The sequence below is a fragment of the Trachemys scripta genome, chromosome 9, assembly GCF_013100865.1.
Source record: "Trachemys scripta elegans isolate TJP31775 chromosome 9, CAS_Tse_1.0, whole genome shotgun sequence".
Taxonomy (NCBI): Eukaryota; Metazoa; Chordata; order Testudines; family Emydidae; genus Trachemys; species Trachemys scripta.
The window spans coordinates 67,278,896-67,300,254 of record NC_048306.1 but is presented as its reverse complement, the minus strand read 5'-3'; the positions used below and the strand labels follow the sequence as shown (position 1 = coordinate 67,300,254).

Here is a 21,359-nt window from a genome sequence, read left to right as displayed (position 1 = left end):
CCTCTATTTCCAGATGAGATCTGACTACAAATTGACATATCACCTAGCAACATTCTAGGCTCTCTCCCTTCTTGTATTCTCAACCACTTTCTTGATTTGTTTCCCTTGTGTGCTCGTTTATAGCTATAGTAAAAGTTAACATCCACTTTTGCAAAAGTTTAATTGGAATTACAGCTTTGAACACACCCTGGACATCCATGAGCCCTCTTACAGGACAGTTCAGAATCACCCACAAAGTTCCACAGTTTGGGGCAGTGCCAGGATTTCTGGGATGTATGCACAGAAGGCGCTGCTGCCAGCATACTGGAGGGCAGCCCTTGTGTGGATGAATGCTGTGCAATGACCATCTTTTCAGTAGTGCTCAACACCTCCCCTTGTGACATTTATGGCCACATTTTTAGACAGTGAATGTTCAAAATACCAAGCTCTTTTGAAAGTCTGGAGAGTTATTCTGGTATCTACGGGAGAACAAAGCTCTCTTCATATATATATATATAAAAATCTAGCCCCAATTGTGATGCTAAGCACATCTGAAAGTTCTGGCCATAGCAGCAATTTTTTTTCCTTCCATGGAAAGGTATCTGGGACCATGTTTGCATATCTGGGCGCTTTGCAAATCCAGAGAATTTATGATAATCCTTGCTTTTCATTTTTTAAATTTTTATTTAAGTCACTTCAATGATTTGTTATTTCAGAAGACAATGAAACTGTCTGGATTAAATATTCTTCATAACTTGAATTTTTAGGACCGGATATCATTCTTCTTGGTGAAGACTATACCTCACAAGGAATCTTGGTTCCAGAGTGTTTTAAATTTCTTGTAAAAAAATAAATGTATTGTCAAAGGGGCACAAAAAAATTGAGACACGTGAGTGAGAAGTTGCCAAAAGGATGGTTTAAGCTTATTTGCTGTATCAATTAATTTTTCCAAACCATCATGAAAAGTTCAAAAAATAAAAACACAAGTTTAAATAAAGCTCCTGTTAAAACTGAACCTCTAACAGAATTATCAATAGTACGGCTCCCACATCACCTGAACATAGTTTATCTGTAGCCTAATGCTTTGACCTGAAGGACCCTTGGGTATTCCATATAGAAATTGGATATTCCATTCCATGTGTCAAACATTACTTTTTGACTAATGACTGAGATAGCTGCATTAATGTACCTAATAGCATGTTTTCCAGATACAATCAGGTGCTGTCCATGGGGAGGTTTGAGTGCATGTCCCATATTGACTATCCTGTGTATGAGTTTGTGAGGAGGAGAAGACTAAGATACGAATTGTCATTTGTGGCCAACATAGGAACAGTGTAGCTGGTCTCACGCATTTATAATTTTCTTATAATCCATATCATCCCCAGTCTCTTACCAAAACTAATCCCATTAAAGTTGCCTTCTTGATTTAGTTTACTAGCTTGTTACTCTTCTAAGCTTCCCTTGGGTGAGTGGGAAAATCCAGCATGCTTTTTTTAATACATCTGTAAGTTACATTTTGTGTTATTAGTGGGGAATATTTGTTATCTAAAGCCAGCGTGCAAGTGTATTCAGTGTACTTTCCAGACTACTGCTCTAGAAACTAGAATTAGGAAGATGGTGTGATAGTTAATTAAGTTATAGAATTTTAATTCCTATCTTCTCCCACTGAGTTTGAGAGTTTCCTCTAGTAAAAGTTACTGTAATTCTTCCCTTCCCTTTGTTTATAAAAGGAGAAATATTCAAGCTGCAAGTAGAGCGGATTAAGTCAGCAACTGAAAGGAATAGCACATTTATACATGCAAAGCCAGTTTATTACATACTTTCCCTCCATTAGCAAAGCTTATCCTGTTTCACAGCTATTTAAATTCAATGGATGGGTATTAATCTGTTTTCAGCTAACATTCATATCCAATATCATACACCTCATGAGCTTAGGGTGACCAGACAGCAAATGAGAAAAATTGGGACGGTGGTGAGGGGGTAATAGGAGCCTATATAAGAAAAAGACTGTCCCTATACACTTGGGACATCTGGTCACCCTACATGAGCTGGGACTGGAGCCCAAGGCCTTCTATTGCAGGAAGAACACAGACTCCTGCTATTTGAGCTAAAACTATTTGGAGACTATAGATATATACTTAACAAAGTTACTGTGTAACACAGCCTGATCTGATGAACTTTGGGCCATTTTAATATCTGCTTAACTAGTCCAGTTTGCTTTTCTGCAAGATAAAAGTCTGTTGCTGCATACAATAGAAACAAAATGGTTCTAATTTAGCCACATAGAGATGACTCCCAGCATGTTAACTATGGGGAGTTGGGTTGTTTGTTTAAACTGAACTCTACTTTTTGTTGGCTCCAATTCAATTTCCCATTTTCTTTGGAGCAGGCCTTTGTCTAGATCTTAGGCCTCTCAAGTATGCAGGGTCAATGTTTGCCTGGGAGACCTCAAAAGGAAACCCCAGCATGATGCAAAAAGGAAGCAGTTCAGAGACATTTCTCACACCTACCCCCTGCCAACCTCCACCATAGAGGTGGAACTAACAGCTATGCCTCCTAACAAGCCACAGTAGCTGCTGCCTCTTCTCAACTCAGGCCACTGTCTTCCTTTTGCAGCCAATGAAGAAGTTGGGTCATCTTCCTGAGTGGGGCATACAGGCCTAGGTCAACATAGGGACTTAGGGTTACTGTTAGTGTGGCAAAACTTAATTGTGGGACTACAAACTCACTCACTCTCTCTGATTGTTTCACTGTGGATAAACAAATAGTCATTGGGCCACAGAGAGAGACTGACTAGTTCAGTCATTAGGGCACCCCCTGGGAGGTGAGACCCAGGATCCATTTCCCCTGCTCCAATCACTTTCATTATCCACAGCAGAACACCTCCAACAGGTGAGACTGAAGAAGCCCCACATCAGAATCTCTTGTATCTTGGTAGTTAGAGCACTCAGCAGGGGATACTCCTCTGCTCAAATCTCTCCCCCTCGCCCAGCAGGGAGGGGAACTTGAACCAGGGTATCTCACACCCTATCTGAGTTCTCTAACACTAGCTTAAAAGTTTGAAGTTGGGCACCACCTGATTGTGAATGGGATCCAGCTAGTAGGCCGCTGCTGAGCACACCTATCAGAAAGGGCCTCACATGCAAGTCAGGCAGGCAAAAGCCAATCTTCCCCAGTTCGTGGATTGCTCTGGGGCTTAGGTGGGAGATAGGCATTGGACACTAAAGCGGGGCAGCAGACATGCCCCAAAGGCAGAAACATAGATGACAAGGGAACTTTTACCCTGAAAACTTAGGCTCCTACACTCACTTGGTGCCTAAGGTGTTCAACTGGAGTTCTGTAGATCACAGTGGAGCCGAAATTGGGACTTAAATGCCTAAGTACCTTTGTGGATCTTGGCCGTAAACCCAACACTTTCCTTCCAACAAGTTCTGGGGACCTCTCCCCCACCACACACACACTTCCCCTTCCCCCCAGGAGTCTTGGTCTTGATTCATAAGTATACGCCGTACTTTCATGAGCGTGGGCTCAGGTGTGAGAGCCCTGACTCTAATCAAGATTTTAGTTTGGGATTCAGTGTGAATAATTCAACCTAGGTCTAGTGATAAACTTGACAATCTGGCTAAATTCCAGTTTGGGTAACTACATTCTGACCCCCTGCAGTCCCCTCCTCCCCCTTCCCCACCAGGGGATGTGGTATTTCTTCATCTCCAGTTCTGAACTGTCTGCAGTGTTACTATTAAACAGCTGCCATATCCCACCCTATGGACAACTGCTGGAATAATCCCCGTGTACATAGAATTATGCAAAACTCTTTGGGAATTCTTGGGGATTAAAGACTCTAGAGTTTTAAGGTCCTAGGTTATTAGTTAACTGGCCCTGTTACTGGGGAAGAGTTAAAAATCTTGTATAAGCAGTAACTAAAGAGCATTTAAAAGCTAAAACTATATATAGGTTATACCAGATATTTCTGGCATAACTGAGTGAGACAAATGTTTTGATGGCCAAAAAAATAAATATGCCCTTTAATCTACATGAAAATGAGCAAAACTGTATTTCCTATGATGAGCTTTTCACCTTTTCCTGAAATTGTCCAAGAGCCAGAGCCCAACAGCTGCACTTTCTCTGGGAACTTTTTCTACATTGTTCCATCCCATATACCTTGGCTCTCAGCTGCCTTAAACAAAAACAAAAAACACAAAAGAAAACAAAAAGAAAAAGAAAGTCACATCCGTCAGAACTCTCAAGGGTGCTCCAGTAAAGGGTGGGGTCCATTCATATACAAGGTCAACCGCCAAACCAGAGATTAAATTTAAGAAACCAGTCTCTAATGGAAAATAAATGTCAGCCGAAACTGACTCTGAACAGGAAAGGCAGGGGATAGAAGTGAAGGTCAGACGATAGAATCTGTTTTATGAGCTGCATTTTTGTGAACAGAAAAAGCTCATATAAGGTCCCCCTTTCTCCAACCTTTTGGGGTGATCTGATCAATGTCATCCAAAAAGTTCTAAAGAATGATAATCACTCTGTGGTTACACTACTATGGGCCAACTAAGAACTAGACACAGCTTATTTGGCACCCTGCCTCCCTCCAACCCTATACCTTCTCCCACTTGCTTGTCTGAGCAGTCTGTTTGGCTGCTAGGTGTTATCCCAAAATAAGTGCTAAAACCTAAATCGAGTGTTCCACTATCCAGCCTCTATTCATGGGCACTCACATGCACTTCAATAGCCTACTGTTCCAAAGACAAACTTAAGGGTATGGCCAGTATTGTTCAAGACCAGTACTGCTAGTCATGGTTACTTTTCAAACTGGGAGGAAACTATCCCTGCAAGTAACATAAGAAATGATCTGGATTATCTTCAGGGATGACATTCTCCTGAAGCAAAAGTCACAAAATGTCTGACAGAGTTGCCCTTTTCATAAGTCACTGAAGTATTAAAACTGAGTTTCACCCTTGAGACTAGAGGAAGAGATCATATCATCCTCCGACAATGCAAGACAGAAGGGCACCTAATCAGAGCTTCATAAATATCATTAAGGTAAAGTTGAAAATAATCTCAGCAGGGCTGACTCTGGCTTTTTTGCCACCCCAGGCAAAAAAGCCTCCCGCCGCTCCCCGCCCCTGGCGGGGAGCATGGCAGGGGAGGGCGCCGAGCCTGGCCGCAGGCCCGCTCTCCACGACCGGCCGGAGTGCGGGAGGAGGGCGGAGAGCCCGGCCACGGCTCCGCTCTCCCTGGCGGCCGAAGCGCCGGGGGAGGGCGGCGAGCCCAGTCGCGGCCCCACTCTCGGGCCGGAGCACCGCACCACCCCCCTCCAGGTGCCGCCCCAAGCACATGCTTGGTGGGCTGGTGCCTGGAGCTGGCCCTGAATCTCAGTCAGTGGAATAATCTTACTTTTGATCAACACTGCTCTAAAAAAAAAAAAAAAACCACACCCTTCTAAATTGCCTAATTCTATCCTTCATGAACAGCTTAGACGGACATTAACATTTAGCAAGCTGCTGTATACTGGTATCAAACATTTAAAAGAAGCTGAAGGGTATTTGTTCAAAGTATTAGCCTGAACAGAAAGACTGTTTCTCAGATATTAGATTTGCCTAAGGTAAGATCCTCCTTTGACAAGCCCGGTGCATCTCCCTTTGGACTTCTGAACTGCAAAACAAACATTATCAATAAAATAGGACTTGACAAGCTTAACTACTGGCAACATAATTGGAACTTGTGACACATAATTAGGCAATAAGATCCAACATGCCAAGCTTTGCTGGGGAATAATAATATGCTTCAAGTGGTATTAAAAGGTATGAGACTGACAGCTGATGCCATTTAACCACTTAATTCCCTAAAAGGCCACAGTTTATATTATCTTTAATGAAATGGGACAGACTTTTTATAAAAGAAACAGTCACAGCCATTATTATGTTGTGCCTTGTTGACATTCTTATGACAGTGAAATCCCTTCAGAAGCCTTCATTTGAATTTTAATTCTAGTTCATTTTTTGTTGTAGAGCCTGTTTAAACTCTCATGGGAGTCAATAGAAAAATCACCCTCTGACTTCAATGACACTGGATTAGGGCCCAAAGCAGTATTATATGAAAGACTAATTAGATATATATAAAACCAGTATTTTTGGGGTGAAAGTCGGCAGACATGGTCTCAGTCTGAAGTTTTGATTTGGTCAGATTTTGTTTCTAGGAAAACGCTGCTGGAGTTTAGTAGGCTCTTTAGTGCCCAACTAAAAAGTTAACTCCATTTTAGAAATTTAAAAACCAAACACTTATTTCCCCCACTCTTCCTTTTCTATTGTTTTATGGACATCCCCAAGAGCTAGGGAAGAACTATTCCCATTTTATAGATGGGAACTAAGCCACAGGTTAGATAAAGTGACTTATCCAAGGTCACACAGAGTTTGTGACTGAACTGGGAGTTGAACTGAGGTTTCCTGAAACTCACTCCACTGTCCTATGCACCAACCCATTTCTGTAAGAAGGAAATAAATATAGCTGACAAGAAATTATCTTCTCTTTTGCTGTTTGGACCCTCATAGGGCTGGAGCTACAAAACAGAAGCTGGGATCCCCAGGGTCAGCCTGGCTTAGCCCTAAAAAGACATTCAGAGCTGTCAGATTTCTACAGCTGTCACCTTTTAAAACCAAAGACTAACTCATTTGTGTATATGTACATTTGCATGCTTTAATCTTAATATAACTCATTTGTTTGCTTAGTTAATAAATCCTTAAATAGTTTACTATAGGATTGGCTGTAAGTGTTGTCTTTAGCATGAGATCAAAGATACAAATTGACATGGGGTAAGTGACTGGTCTTTTGGGATTAGGAATAAGATGAATAGTTTGTGATCTTTGATGGATAGCAACCATCTATCAGTAAATCCAGTTTGCCTGAGTGGCAAGATAGACTAGAATACCCACAGGGACTGAGACACTCCATGGTAATATTGTTACTGCTTTAGGAGTTCACATTTGTTACTGGGTCAGTGAAATCTAATTATAGAACATACCACCAGTTTGGGGTCTCTGCCCTGCTTCCTAACAGCCTACCTGGAGTTTGACACCCACGATCATGAACCTCTCTGGATAGCATGACACCATCTTTGTGAATCTGCTCTACCTGGAAGCATAACTGAAACTAGCCCCACTCTGATTTCAGATAGATTTTGGCTGCTAGGCAAACTATTCACAAACAGGTACAAGGAACTGCTGTGGAGGGCGGAGTTTGGGGAAGCAGGATGGAACTCCAGTTCAGACTTTTGTGCAAGTGTAATGTCTCATCATTTGACCAACTGAGTGAGTCCCACTCTAATATGGAAATAGTGCCTATACATAGAGTTGGTGAGAAACCAGAATTTCTGTTCTGTGGGAATTTCTCACATTTGTTTTTGGTCTGCATTGGAACAAGATGAAGTTTCCCAGAGAATAAAGAAGTTGATTTGTGACCATCAAAAACATTCAAACACTGAAATGTTTCATTTCGATGATAAAAAACAATGTAATGTTAATTAATTAATATATTAGAGTCAAAATGCAATTAATGGAAACAAAGGCAAAATTAAATGATTTTACCCTATTGAAATGGTGTTCAGCATTATTTAAACTTGCTTGTTTCATTTCTATGATTCCTTGTGTCTCCCCTGCCTCTTCCAATCAAAAGTCTTGTTGAAATTAGCATGTTCTTGCTACATCTTTTTATTTTGACAGAGCTGTGGTTTTGGACTGAAAACTGTTGGCTGAAAATTTTTTGGCCAGCTCCACCTGTATGGAAGATAAGCTCTGCTACTCCACCTAGTGGAAAGAGCTCAGAGCAACCCAGCTCTTGTAATGAATAAGCAACGGGACAAGGGACTAGGTCCTGTGTATTTGGATGACCCCATTAACTTTTAATTCTATTTTATATAAAAACACCACTGAAATGTATCTGCTTCCAGGGAGGAAGTAGCAACCAACTGGCAAACAGCACATTGCACAGAAGTGTGAGGAAAGGAATATTTTGCTGAGGACACCAGGACATTCATTGAGATGGGGATCCTTAATGTATATTCAGGACTCTTTAAAAAAAAATAAAAAAAACAAACATTTAAATCAAGGGAGCTGATTCCTAAACAAGCTAAGTGTGAAACAGCTGAGCACTTGATTTTCAGCTGACTTTAATTAAATATACCAATCCAGCAGTTGCATAGGCAAATTGTTATCCGAAGCCATTTGCACATGCAGTTATAAGGTTTAAGCAGTCAGGGACAGTAACTGTATATTGTATGCTTACCTTGATTAAAAATCATGCCCATGGCATCTATGAAATAATGGTTTCCATACAGAAGTACCAGGGATGCCTTTTACTTAGATTTTGTGGAGACGGTCAGGAGGACGGTGAAAAGACCCTTGAAAATCTGATAGATTCTAAAAAATGGCACCCTATGAATCTGTCTACTCACATCACAATCTTTCTCCAAGCTCCCCTGAAGGCTTTGCGGCTCTGTACAGCCATTAACATGAGCTAGTGCCTAAATGGAACAATTTGCCCCCCTCTTAGGATGATCAGTTACAGTCACATGCCCTGACCCCCAGATTTGCTGGGCTGAGCATGCCCAGTAACATCTGTCGAAGCCACTGCCCTCACTCTGCTGTCCCCCCGCCCCACACCAGCAGCTATGGGTCATCTTTGGGTTACTCTCAGGATTTCTGAAGCAGCAATCTCTAGAGAGAAGCATGAGGAAGTCTGTAGGAATGAGTTGCCTGCGGCCCTGCAAAGACGGAGCAGATGTGTTGAAATTAATCATTTTCCAGGGAATCGTGATCAAATTGGATCACGAGGGATATCGGATTCCAAAAGAAATGTTCCTGATTGCCACTAGTGTGTTCCCAATGATGTTTGAGGAACATGCAGAGCTAGCATGGAAATAAAAAGCCAGCTAGTATGCAAGAGCAATGCTTTAATCTAAATTACATCATGTGGAATCCAATTTATTTCCTGTGTAAATAATTACTCCTGCCACATTATGCATGTTCCACAAGCTCTGGCTTTAATGGGAAAGAGATAAGGCTCCACATTCAGGGAATGCATGTAGCTCAGTATTCAAATTTTAAAACTGAGGGGCCACACACTGTTTCCAAAATACTTTTTTGCATGCTTACTTTATGGGTCTCTTGATGACAACCTAAATCCTGACTGTTCTTCAGCAAGCCATTAATCTCCCAGATAGCAACTTCCTTGAATTCCATGTAGCAATAAAGAATAAGAGTACTTTCAGAGTCTAATGTGAAAAGAGGCCAGGGGAAAAGGGCGCAGATAGGGGCCTTAATTTTAAGAGATCCTGGCATCTAACACCCTAGGCTCTAGTTCTGTCTGCATAGTCATCCTACTTAGGGTCTGATCCTGTTCTCATTGAAGTCTATTGGGGCTTTGCCATTGATTGCAGGGGGAATGAGATCAGCCCCTATAAAGTCAGGCTCAGTAGGGTAGATTATCTGCAGCATCCAGTTTCCACTGAGCTCAGCAGCAAAGAGGGAAAGAGCAGCAAACGTTTTAAGGAGGGAATCTAGAGTTCATGGAAAAACTAGGTCGACAGCCCTGGAAACTGAAGCTCAGCCTCCACAGAACAAACAACACAGGCAGTGGAAGAGAACTCTTCCCCGCTGATGGGATTCACCACTTATCTGATGAGACCACCTTTAGAGGTGAGAGTCACTAGCCCCATTCTGTCCTGGACCATAGGGTTACCATATCTCATAAATAAAAAAAGAGAACCCTCCACGGGCCCTGCCCCCGCCCATTTCCCCACCCCTAGCCCCGCCCCAACTCCACCCCTTCCCCACCCTAACTCCGCCCTCTCCTCCCTTCCACTCCCAGCCAGGGGGAAAGGGCTGCCCCAGTGCTACCGGCTTCAGGGTTTGCCGGGCAGCCCCCAGACCCTGCGCCCCCAGCCGGCACTTCCCCAGCGCAGCTGGAGCCCGGGAGGGGAAGCGCCCAGCCGGGGGTGCAGGGTCTGGAGGCTGCCCAGCAAACCGTGAAGCCGGTAGCACTCGGGCTTTGGGCAGCCCCTATGCCTCCGGACCCTGCGCCCCCAGCCGGGCACTTCCCCTCCCGGGCTCCAGCGGCACAGGGTCTGGAGTCACAGGGCTGCCCAAAGCCGGTAGCGCTCGGGCAGCCCGGCTCTTAAACAGTGCCGAAGAGTCGGGGAGGAGCAGAGCCGCCATTTTCCCGGACATGTTCGGCTTTTTGGCAATTCCCCCCGGACGGGGGTTTGACTGCCGAAAAGCCGGACATGTCCGGGAAAAAGAGGACGTATGGTAACCCTAGTCCTGGACCTCTCCGCTGAGCCTGCCAACAAGGGCATCTGCTGTGCTGCAGACACCACCGTCTAACAAAAACTGCACTCAGATCACAGACCCTGTCACATAAGTCATCAAAGAACTATAGATGGTAACTACTACCAGCCTGGTTTTGCAGATGAACTGGTGGCCTGCAGTGAAATTAGCAATTCAGAATCTCACATTGTGACAGCAAGTTTACCAAGCCCCTGAGCCATCCAGCCTCCTATAAAATTGATGTTAGCCATATTTCAGCGTGACCTTTACCCAGTAGGTATATAAGCACCTTCATAATTATTCAAAAGAGGGAATAGCAGTAAGTATTTGAAATGCCAAAGGAATGGGAAGCATTTATGGTCACAGCAGATTGAAATGCCCTAAAACTATACCCTCCATATTGGTAAAGAGATAAGGAGAGGCCTGACATATTGAATTCCTAGCCCTACCGCTCAGGAGAAGTTAGACACCTCAAGAACACACAAAAGGAGAGATACTCCCTCCCTGTACCTTTACCAGTTGAAATTAGCAAAGTTCTCAATAGAAATACCTGAGGGAAATCAAGAATATATGGAGGGGAAGCCTCCAGCATTTTCACCTATGCTCTACCCCTACACACACACACACACACACCTCACAAGCATCCCTTATAATGGGACACTTGTAATCCAAAAATTCCACATCTATGTAATGCACTGGGTAGGGGTCACTCCCCAGCCTGGGCACTCCCTCCTGGCCAGGCACAGTACAACAGCCTCTTTGACTTTGGCGCCCCTTATCCGCAGTCCCTCCACACCTGTGGTGGTTTGCCCCTTCTCACGATTCATCCCTCTGGCCAGGTTGCTTATAGTCCCAACACATTCTGGGATAATAAAAAGAGTCCCACAAAACAGAAGCCCAGTGACCTTATCTGAGGCCTACAACCCCACCCTGGATTCAAAAGCTCTTCTCCCCCCATGTCCTCACATCAGGTGCACTTTTACATCTTCTTTCTTGAGAGACAGTAGGTGAACACAAGCACTCCCTCTACTCTGGGTTCAAGCCCAGGGGTACTGTATTAAGCAGCCAAGTTCTGCTTCTTCAAACACACTGCTGTTTCCCTGAGCCACTTCCTACCTTCATCTGCCTCCAGACCCTTCCACAGAGCAACTCCTTCCGGTGCTTTCTCTCAGGGGGTTCCAGCTCCTTGGGCCACTTCCTATCAGTTTGCGGCTGATACAGATGTAAGGGACTGTTGTCCCCTTACTAAAACTCAGTGAGGTTTTGTTTTTTTGGTGGGCTAACTCCCAGTGCCAAAAGAAAGGGGAAGGGTCGATGGGAAATCAGGACCCTGAGACTGACAATCCCCAGGAACAATAGGGAGAGGCCAATGCCCCAGATCAGCCTGATTGACAACCTGTGAGCTGGAATTGCCTGGGTCGGACAGAGTGGGGCCAAGCTCAGGAGAAAGCAGGGGCCCAAGCAGAGCTGGGGAACAGAGCTGTGCCAGATCCAGAGGGGCTAGAAAAGCAGCCCAGGGAGCAGACCCTGTGCTGGGAGCAGAGCTGCAGCCACAGAGCCAGAGACACAGCACAGAGAGAACAGATCCTGTGCTGGGAGCAGGGCTGCAGCCACACAGCCAGAGGGGCCAGAGAAGCAGCCCAGGGGGCTGGAGGCAGAATAGCAGCATCAGTGCTGAGGCAGAGTGGAGCCGGGGCTAGAACAGGAGCTGGAGAAGTCTGGAGCCGGGTGCAGTGAGCACCTGGGGCCAGCGAAAGGGGGGCCCTGGGCAAAGGGCCCAGCGCAGAAAGACCCCCCCAGACAAGGGTCCTTGCAGGCCAGACTGGGAGGTGGATCTTAACCCGATGGGGGGCTGACACGGGGAAGAAGGGTCCCACCACCCAAAGCCCGGAGGTGTGTGGCCACCACCAGAGCAAGCGTCCAACCCGCAGCATCCCTGCAGCACAGCCAGGGCCTGAGAAGGAGACCTGGGACCTACAAGGAACAGACTGTGAACTGCCCTGATGTCCAGAGACACTGTTTGTGATGTTCCCTGCCACAGAGCGGGGTGATGTGTTTTCCTTTAATCTTTCCCATTTTTCCTTATTCTTTTTAAAATTAATTGCTGATTAAATAAATTGTATTTGCTTTAAATTGTATGTAAAGATCAGTGGGTCAGGGAGGTGCCCAGTGCAGAGAGAGTACCCCGGAGTGGGGACACCCTAGCCCCTGTCCTAGGTGACCACAGCAAGGTTGGGGGTTGAGCCCCCCAGGAATCCTGGGCCCAGCCTTGTTGGAGTTACAAGGACTCTGCCAGACAGGAGAGTGGAAGGGGAGTCCTTGAGGGCAGGGAGGCCTCTGGGTAAAGGAAGTGGGAGCGAGGACTCAGATCCTTCCACTAGCCCATTTCACCAGAGTAGTGCAGAAGCCAGGAAAGTTTCCCCACAATAGCAGGCCCACTCCCCTGTTTACACAGAGGCTTTTAAGGTTCCCTGGTAGCACACAGCTCCCCACAGGCTATGTCCTCAACAGAGACCCAGAAGGCTCTTTCCTAAATGCCTTTCCCTAGCAGCTTCTCTTCTTAGGAGCACCTCAATTTAGCAGCACCTGAGCTCTGGTAGCTTTCTGTCAGGTCCAGGTGCTCATTAGCTGCTAACCAGCCACAGAGGCAGTTAAATATTTCTAGGTGGGCCAAGATGGAGTCAATCTCCTTCAAGAAGCCTGTCATGAATAGACTGGGCCCTAACCGCCCTTAAAGAGGCCAGCCACCCTATGATCTGCCCCTTCACTTTTATTGATAAAAATGATTTACAGGAGAAATTCAGAATCATGCACATGAGGCTATAGAAAGAGTCCTTTGCAATAATGCAAGGAATCCCTTAGCATTTTCAGTTTCCTCCATTAATAATTTGTGTCCCTCTCATTTTGGGTCTTTGTCAAACATCACGTCCTACCTTTGATCCTTCACAAGACCAGGGGTATGGGTGCATACACACAATCAAAAGAGTAAGACAAAGAATAGGGTAGGTCAGGGCACAAATCAGGCCATTATCCATCTAGGTGCCACACATGTGTAACCCACACACTTTCTGGGTGTGGTGTGCTGTCCCATCTAGTGGCACCAAGACCACTTAAAGAGAGAGAAAATGAGTTTGCTCTACAGCCTTAGCCAACAGCCAGTTGGCTTTTAGCTCAATCTGTAGAGGCTCATGCGCTGAGCTCCGGAGGCCTCAGGTGTGATCCCGACCGGGGTGTGTCAGTGTTACATATGCACCTACAATTCATTGGCAGATGCAAAAATTTGAGCACCATCTTTGTGGGCACAAGCAATATGCCCACAAACCAGGAAGCTGGGCCAAGGCCTAAAGCATCACTATTACTTGCTAATACAGTACCGTGGCCCTCGATGACAGTTAACTGCCACCAACCATATTTTCCTCTTGTAAAGACTCACAGCAAATACAGAGCCCACCTCTTCGACCTGAGTTACATTCATTCCACCCACAACTTGCAAAATCCAGGTAATATTTCATAGAGAGACTCAATCTGCAGTAATTCTACTTGGCTAAGAACAGTTAATAATAAAATGCGGAACAAGTGCCCCAGAGCAATATTGTTGCTGTTTCTTCAGTGGAAAAACATGATTAATGTTCCTTAAGAAAATAGCACTTCAGTGACTATAACTTATGTGCCATTATTATATAGCACCCATGTGCCACACTGGAGCTGCAGAGAAAACTTTACTCCTGCTGATCAAACCTAACAGCTGCATGACAGATTTCTTGGTATTGCTCAATTTAGAATCCTATGTATGTAGCAATGGCTCAGACAGTAACGTATAGGAAGACAAAGCAGGGCGATTCACAAACCTTGCACGGGAACATCATGTAACGGTGTATGGGTAGAATCACACGGGGAGCATTGCAGCAAGCAAGGATGCTCACTCACCCTCACCTACCGTTGCTGCCAAAGATTTCTCTGCTGATTATTACAGGAGCAGCAGCGGTCTAACCCTGCTAACAGGCTGGATTGTAATTTATCAGCATCGTTAGACTATAGCTGCCGCTGTGATGGAAAAATGGCAAAGGGTCACTTTATAGTGTTATGTATCTATATGGAAAATGCCTACAATGATGCCCTGCTAAGGTCTTAAGAGAAAGACTGTAATAATCAGTGCAGGCAGCACGTCTACCATAACAAGTATTACAGGGCATTTTGGGGGGCTGTGTGGCTAATATTCTAGAATAATATTTGTCTAAATATTTATAGGGCTTCATTCACCATAGTGTCTGAGCACCTCCAATGGATTTAAAAATAGAATAATAATAACAGTTGCTTTCTGCTTCTTCCTTACCAGACTGGAGGAAGCCTGGCTTGATTAGTTTACAGTTTTGTGTGTTGAGTAGGCACGGTACACAGCATCTCTTTGTGGAAAAGCAATGTGAAGCAATGAGATTTGCATTTAGTTCTGAGCAGAGTGAACTCCGTGGTCATTCTGACATCACGCAGGAGTGAATTCAAGAGCTTCTTGTGAAAGTTCTGTCTCCCACACTCACACCTCCGTCTATTGATTGGCCCTTTCATTGCTTCAGTGGAATACAGCTGCCATGGGAAGGGAAGATTCTAGGACCAGTCCCATGGGAGACTTTGAATGTCACAACCCATCTTAAACAGAGCCCTGTGATCAATGGTGAGCTGAAGTGATGTGTTCATGTGGAGTAGTGTTGTTAAGCAGCTGAGTTTGAACCAGTTGGAGGTTTTTCAGAATGTGTGATTTCTTTGCTAGATATAGAGAGTGTCACTTTATTTATCTTAGGTATTCCTCTGGCAGAATTACTGTATTATCTGAGCACCTCACAATCTTAAATGTTTTTATTCTCATAACACTTCTTTGAAATAGGGAAGTGCCATTATCCTATTCTACACATGGGGAAGGGAAGCACGGAGGGTAAGTGACTTTCCCAATGTCCCTCAGGAAGTCTGTAGCAGAGCATAGAATTGAACCTGGGTCTGCTAAGTTCTAGTCCCTGCTCGTTCCCACTTCCTCCAGCAGAGGCCCCAGGTCTCCCTTGGCTGGGGAGTCCCTCCTTTCTCTTACCCACACAGTGTATGAGCTGATGCCACTAGGAGTCAAGTTCTCAGCAGACCCCTCTGCACTCCACTATACAAGAACAGACTCCCCGTGCACCAGGTCGCAACACTCTTTGGCTCGGCAGCCCTTCGGTCCAGATAGACGGGCATTTCTGTAGCATTGCAACCCCAGGTGCCAAGTTGCAGTACCACTCATTAAAATTTGACCCAGCTGCCCCTCAATGGCATTGCAACCACACAGCTGAGACAATTCTCCAGACCGCTCTGGTAGCAGCTATACTGATAGTGAGGGACCACTGCTTAAAAGTGGTCACATCATGTCCCCTTCCCTCTCCAATATGGCAGCCTATGGGACTTTGAGCAAATGCAAAACCCTTTGGGAGGCATTTGCAACCCTTAGAGCACCCTAATTGGCTAAAACACCGAGAAAAAGGGTGAGCTTGCTCAGTGCTTAATTTGTAATGGAAGAGGTGTCCGGTCTCAAGCAATTTTTTTACTGTGGTAACTGACATGGCAAGTCCAGAAGTGCTGGGGCTCACCCCTGGCACAAATTAAGCACTGATCTGGCTATTATTTCTGGCCCAGGTGTATAGGGGAGTGCAGAGGCATGCGAAGATGGAAAAAAATAGCAAAAATAATTAATCAAATGTGTCCATAGGTAAAATACACTCAGTGATTAAACAACCAATGGTTTGGTCAGCTTTAGTCATTCTTCTGGCTCTCCAGTCCAAGAATTTGCATTTCTTACTCGGCATAATGTGGATCTAGACTAATAACACCGCTTCTCTGAGAAAGAAAAGAGCTTTCAGATGAAACCACAGCGTCTAAATAGTTTAGCCAATACATGTCTGAGCAAGAAATAACATAGGGCCACTGTATGGCCGAGCTGTGCTATCATTTCATTCTGATACTGGGCAAATTGCTGAGCTGTTCTGTGCCTCATTTTGCCTAGCTATAATAACACTTACTTACCTCAGAGCAGGGCTTCCTTCATATTTATAAATGCTCTGAGATTCTTGAAATATTCTATATAAAGGCAAAGTATTATTATACCTTATCTTGACTGAAAACATCAGTGAGGATGCCTCTATTACACTCTCAAGAGAACTATATATTTGAGGCCTGTGTATCAAATATTCTGGAATAATATATTTATGCAGGTACTTATCTGGTCACCATCACAGTCGCATCTGAGCACCATGTGTTTAACAATAGAAATAACATTCAGAGTCTCTCTTAATCTCTGTTTCCATCCTTCCCAGCCTGTAGGAGAATGGACTTGATTAATTTATAGCTTTATCCTCATATCGCCCCAGGCAATTGGAAGCAGGAAGTATCCACAGAGCTGGACTCCTGATGTGCAGGGAGCGTATGGTGCCTGTGCAGATTGCAAACATCCTGTGTCCCAGTGCAGTAGACCTACAGCAGCACTGCTCCAGGCAGGGCTCTCTATGTTGGCAGAGACACAGGCAGGATTTCCTCCTTAATTATTACCTAGATTGTATCTGTTGCAGATGAGAGAATTACTTATATGGGTGAGTATAATCCATTCTTTGGCCTTAGGTCCCAACATCCATCAAGGAGCATTACAAATCCACATGCTGAACTTGCTGCTGTATTTTATTCAACAGGTGATCGCTGAGCTAGTTTATGAATAAAAACCGCACATTGTTCCCTATGTATGGCTCCATCAAAGAGACTCCTGTTAGCTAATCTAGCAAACAGATGACATACAGTGATGCCATGAAATATGTGCCTAATTAATATGTTCATTTCAGAGAGGAGTATGTAAATAACCAGTGTGTTGGGCTAGAACCTTCTACATTTGGTCAGATTACAAGCCATTATCATTATCTTCCAGCCCAGGCATATTAGCCATGAATCTGACCTAATTCATTTGTAGGAAATATCCACACCATTGAGGAGTATAACTAAATCAGTCTTTTTTTCCTCTAGCTGCCTGTGGGCTTTAAAAACTAACTAAACTGAGAAAATATTCTCTCTTTAGTTCACAGTTTGTAAAGAGTAACACAGCCTCCTTTATTTTGAAACAATAACGAATGGTAGCCTTAAGGTCACCAAGCAGTCTGTGAAACATCTTTTCTTCCTGTGTCATTGCCAATTAACTTTTTAAGCTAGATGCTTGTTTGTTAGCTTTTTCCTCAGCAAACCTAAGTATTAATTTAAACAAAGAACAAAAGCAAAGGAAATAGATAAATATAAAACTAGAGAGTATATTTCCCCCCTAGTTATGCACAGTACCAGGACAGGCTAGATGTCTATCAGGTCTTTGTCAAAGTGGTCATGTTATGCTTCACATTTTTTAGCTGGCTTTAGTGTAAAGAGATCCCATAATATAATATATATATTATATTACTCACTGTATATTTTCTTTTACTTCTCAATTTATTGTATCGCAATTTAAGCCCAGAAACGAGCTAAAACTTTTGTTGCCAAAGTTGAGCTGTATTTTTTCCTTTCTTTCTTACCTCCAGTGCTGTCAGAAGTCATTCATCAGTTTCACTGATGTGGCCATAGAAGCAATGAGACCCAGACACTGCAATATGGTTCAATATAGAAGCTGGAACTTTACTTAACTCGTACCTAACAGGGGAAACCTCTCCAAACTCCCCAGTTCCAGTGCAACTTTCAGCAGATACCAGTGGCCCCTGATGCACTATTAGCCTGAGGGTGAGTGTGATGGCCAGGTCTAATCTACTCCCTCAAGCCTACCAAAGGACCCTGACTTAACTCCAGAGTTCTGACCAGCTCCCCTCCTCCAAGAGTAATAGTAATAAATAATTCAAATTTCCACTTAGAGGCGTAGTATCTGTGGATCTGAAAGCTCTTTGCAAAATGTAGGTACAGTATTCCTATCCCATTTGGGGGGGAGGGGGTTTCCAGAGGTGCAGACAGAATGTGTTGTTCAAGATAATATCAGAGTCAGAAAAAGAACCTAGAATGCCTGGTTCCCAGTTCTGTGTTCATTCCACTATCTCCTTCCACACATGGAGATATGGGAAATCAATTAAACAAAAAACTAAGAAAAAGACCCATTACTGGACATCTGTTTGGAGTAGTGAACAAACATTATTCCCAGGAAAGGTGTTTCTTTATTTAAATAAAAATTAGTGCCAATAAAAACAATAAACCATAAATATATAAGACAATTATATACAACTCAGTATATACACCATTTTTACAGATACATATACATTTATACTAAAATAAAAGGATGGAGGAGAAAGCAATGGAAAATGTGACAACTCACATGTCAGTCTCAGTTGGAAAGTTTCAGGATTCAAGTGATTCCAGGCAAAGTGCCAAAATTTAATTTGGCTTCTTACAAACTTAAACAGCCCCCTTTGGAGTAAATCTATCAAAAGCTTTATGTGGTCTGATCTAAAGCTCACTGAAGTCAATGGAAAGAAAATCACTGACTTCAAGAGGTTTTGGATCAGGCCCCTAGTGCCCAATAGAGCTTTTTCCAACCACAAATATCCCCTACTGTATAAGAAGGCTGAAGTGATATGTCTGTTTAGCCTCTCACATTATATTAACCCTTCAAAGTGAAAGCAGAGCTCCCACAGTTAATTTCTGCTGTTGTGTTCATGTTTTTCAAACTGTCTCTCAAGCTCTAAGGCCAATGGATAAATCACAGAGCTATTTTAACTCAGGAAGTATGCAGGGACATTTTATAAGCATATTCTTATGCAATGCTTTAAGATTTCAGTTCTTTGCTGTCCTGTGTAAGAACTAATCTACGCATAATGTTATAATAAAATTTCATACATGATTGAAATAATCATACTTTGATACAATATTAACCTTTGCTTATTTAAAAAAATGAAGTAATTTAGTAGCTAATGCATTTGTAAAACCACAGTGCCATTTGATAAGGAAAAGTGTTACAACAGTGGTTTAAAAAAAATACTGATCACAATATAGAAATGCATGTGCCACATGCAAGCCAATAGTGAAAGAAAAAGGAACAGACAAAAAATGCAACCTGATGGTTATCTACATTGGCTTCAGTAGAAGGGTCAAATTCTCTGATGGTGTAAATGGGCACAACTTCATAGCCTTCAATGGAGAATTTCGCCCTGAATGCTTAGGGTCAAATCCTGGTCCCCTTGAAGTCAAATGGGAGTATAGCCATTGACTTCAGTTGGGCCAAGGTTTCACCCTTAATAGTTAAAATTCTGCTCTGAGTTATACCCATGAAAGACCATTTATTTCAATTCAGTGCAATAGAGCAGAGCTAGCATTTCTAGCTCTTACAGTTTGTAGCAAAGATCTTTTAACGTGTTTTGCACTGAAAGATCTCTGACTTTTGCAATCAAATGTATATTGCTAAATGCACATTTCTAATTGGTCATGTGAAATCTCAGGCATCTTCAAGTAAAACTGCAGTGATCTGTGGCTTGACAGAAGGAAACACAGTAAAAATACTTCTAGTAGATCACATATCTCTGAGAATGGATATTAACAATGATGATTCAAAACTAGTCACTTACACTTGGATAACTAGTCTCAACATTTCCCAGACATTTGCAGAATTTTGAAATATGCAGAGGATATATCAGTAATAGTTACCTACTGAGAAAAATATTCTCCGTGTTCTTAGCACTTACAGTAAAAAAACAGCATTCGATTTTCTAATTAGTTTTTAAAAAAAACTAATTTTTAAGTTTCACTTTGATGTTTGTGTATTTGATTTCTCATCTTGCCAGCTTTCAAGAACATATTAGGCTCTGGAGCACAGCTACCTGTTGAGAGTTCATTGAGCAGGAAAGTAAAACTGCAAGATCTTAACATTAGTTCCACTCACTCTTTTGCTAGCTGATGGGGCTGCTTTTCAAAGGCCTGCAAGTGCTAGGAATTTTGGTGGATGTTTTCTGAAGACCCTTCACTGCTCTCATTGAGAAGGGCTTCTGACGCTTCCCCCAGCTCAGCATCCAGCACTTCCTCTTGAATGGTGAAGTGAATATCAGGTGAGGAAGACTCCGAACTCACACTGCTTCCCTCCATGGAGCAGACAGCACATGACAAAGATGGTACCATACTCTCTTGCAGCACATTTAGCATCATGGGGATCTGGACGGACCTCAGTCCTGACACAGTTGGCCGAGGTTTCATGGCTTCTCCCCAACGCCTTTCCTCATCTTTGTAGAGCAGAAGCAAATTGGATTTCTTTTCTTTCCTCTTGGATTTCATGTAGCCCAGCATTATTCCCATTAAGAAGATCCCATAGAAAGACATGACAATCAGAATGTAAAAGTACTCTTTGCCACTGCTGTTGATCTTCTCCGGAGTCTGAGGTTCAGCAGTCGACATGGTTTGGGTCATGTTTTTATGATCCATCTTCAACATCAAAGCACTTTTGCCAGAATTTATGCCTAGAAAAGAACATGTGTGTTAGGTATCAAAACTCCAGATCAGATATTTGAAAACAAGCCCCTATAGACATGCATGAATTAAAAACGCAGGCTGTTCTTTGTCACTCACAGTGTGATCTTTTAAAAGCTGGCAGAACCCAACAGAGTGAAGTTTGCATAGTCTACAGTATTTGGGCAATAAATAATCTTTTAATCTAATGAAATATCATTCAGATACAGAGAGTATTATACAGCGAGCACACAATATTAAATTATAATAAATACAACTTTAAAATATAACAAAACCCAAATATTTAGCATTATGAGTAAAAGTGGAAAATACTCTACGAGTCACATTTATGTAACTGAAACTGGCAATTCTGCTGGTTGCCAGTGTTTCAATAGGAAAAACAAAGTTAGAAGTGTTATTGCATTGAATGGTGTGGGAGAAAGAAAAGAGATGCAAGCCACTTACGTGACTGTGCAAATAATTCCTTACTTCACAAAGCTCAAGAGATCTTTCCTCTGCCAAATGCTGGGTATTCTGAAAACTTTGCTCTGCTGCAGTCAGAATATATAGTCTCTCAAGAAATGTGTCATCACGTGTCCT

General features: G+C 43.3%; 1 protein-coding gene across 2 annotated transcripts; it reads right to left on the bottom strand.

The window, feature by feature from the left end:
• Nucleotides 1-18,472: 18,472 nt before the first annotated feature.
• Nucleotides 18,473-21,333, bottom strand: KCNE4 (potassium voltage-gated channel subfamily E regulatory subunit 4). 2 transcript variants are annotated; one of them, XM_034781550.1, is made up of 2 exons: nt 21,249-21,333; nt 18,473-20,770 (listed from the first exon to the last, which is right to left on the bottom strand). In XM_034781550.1, exon 2 carries the CDS (start codon nt 20,742-20,744, stop codon nt 20,247-20,249), a length of 498 nt encoding a protein of 165 aa, XP_034637441.1. In that variant the 5' UTR covers nt 20,745-20,770; nt 21,249-21,333; the 3' UTR covers nt 18,473-20,246. The 2 variants fall into 2 exon arrangements, with proteins under 2 accessions (XP_034637441.1, XP_034637442.1); XM_034781551.1 differs by having other exon boundaries at nt 21,225-21,289.
• Nucleotides 21,334-21,359: the final 26 nt, after the last annotated feature.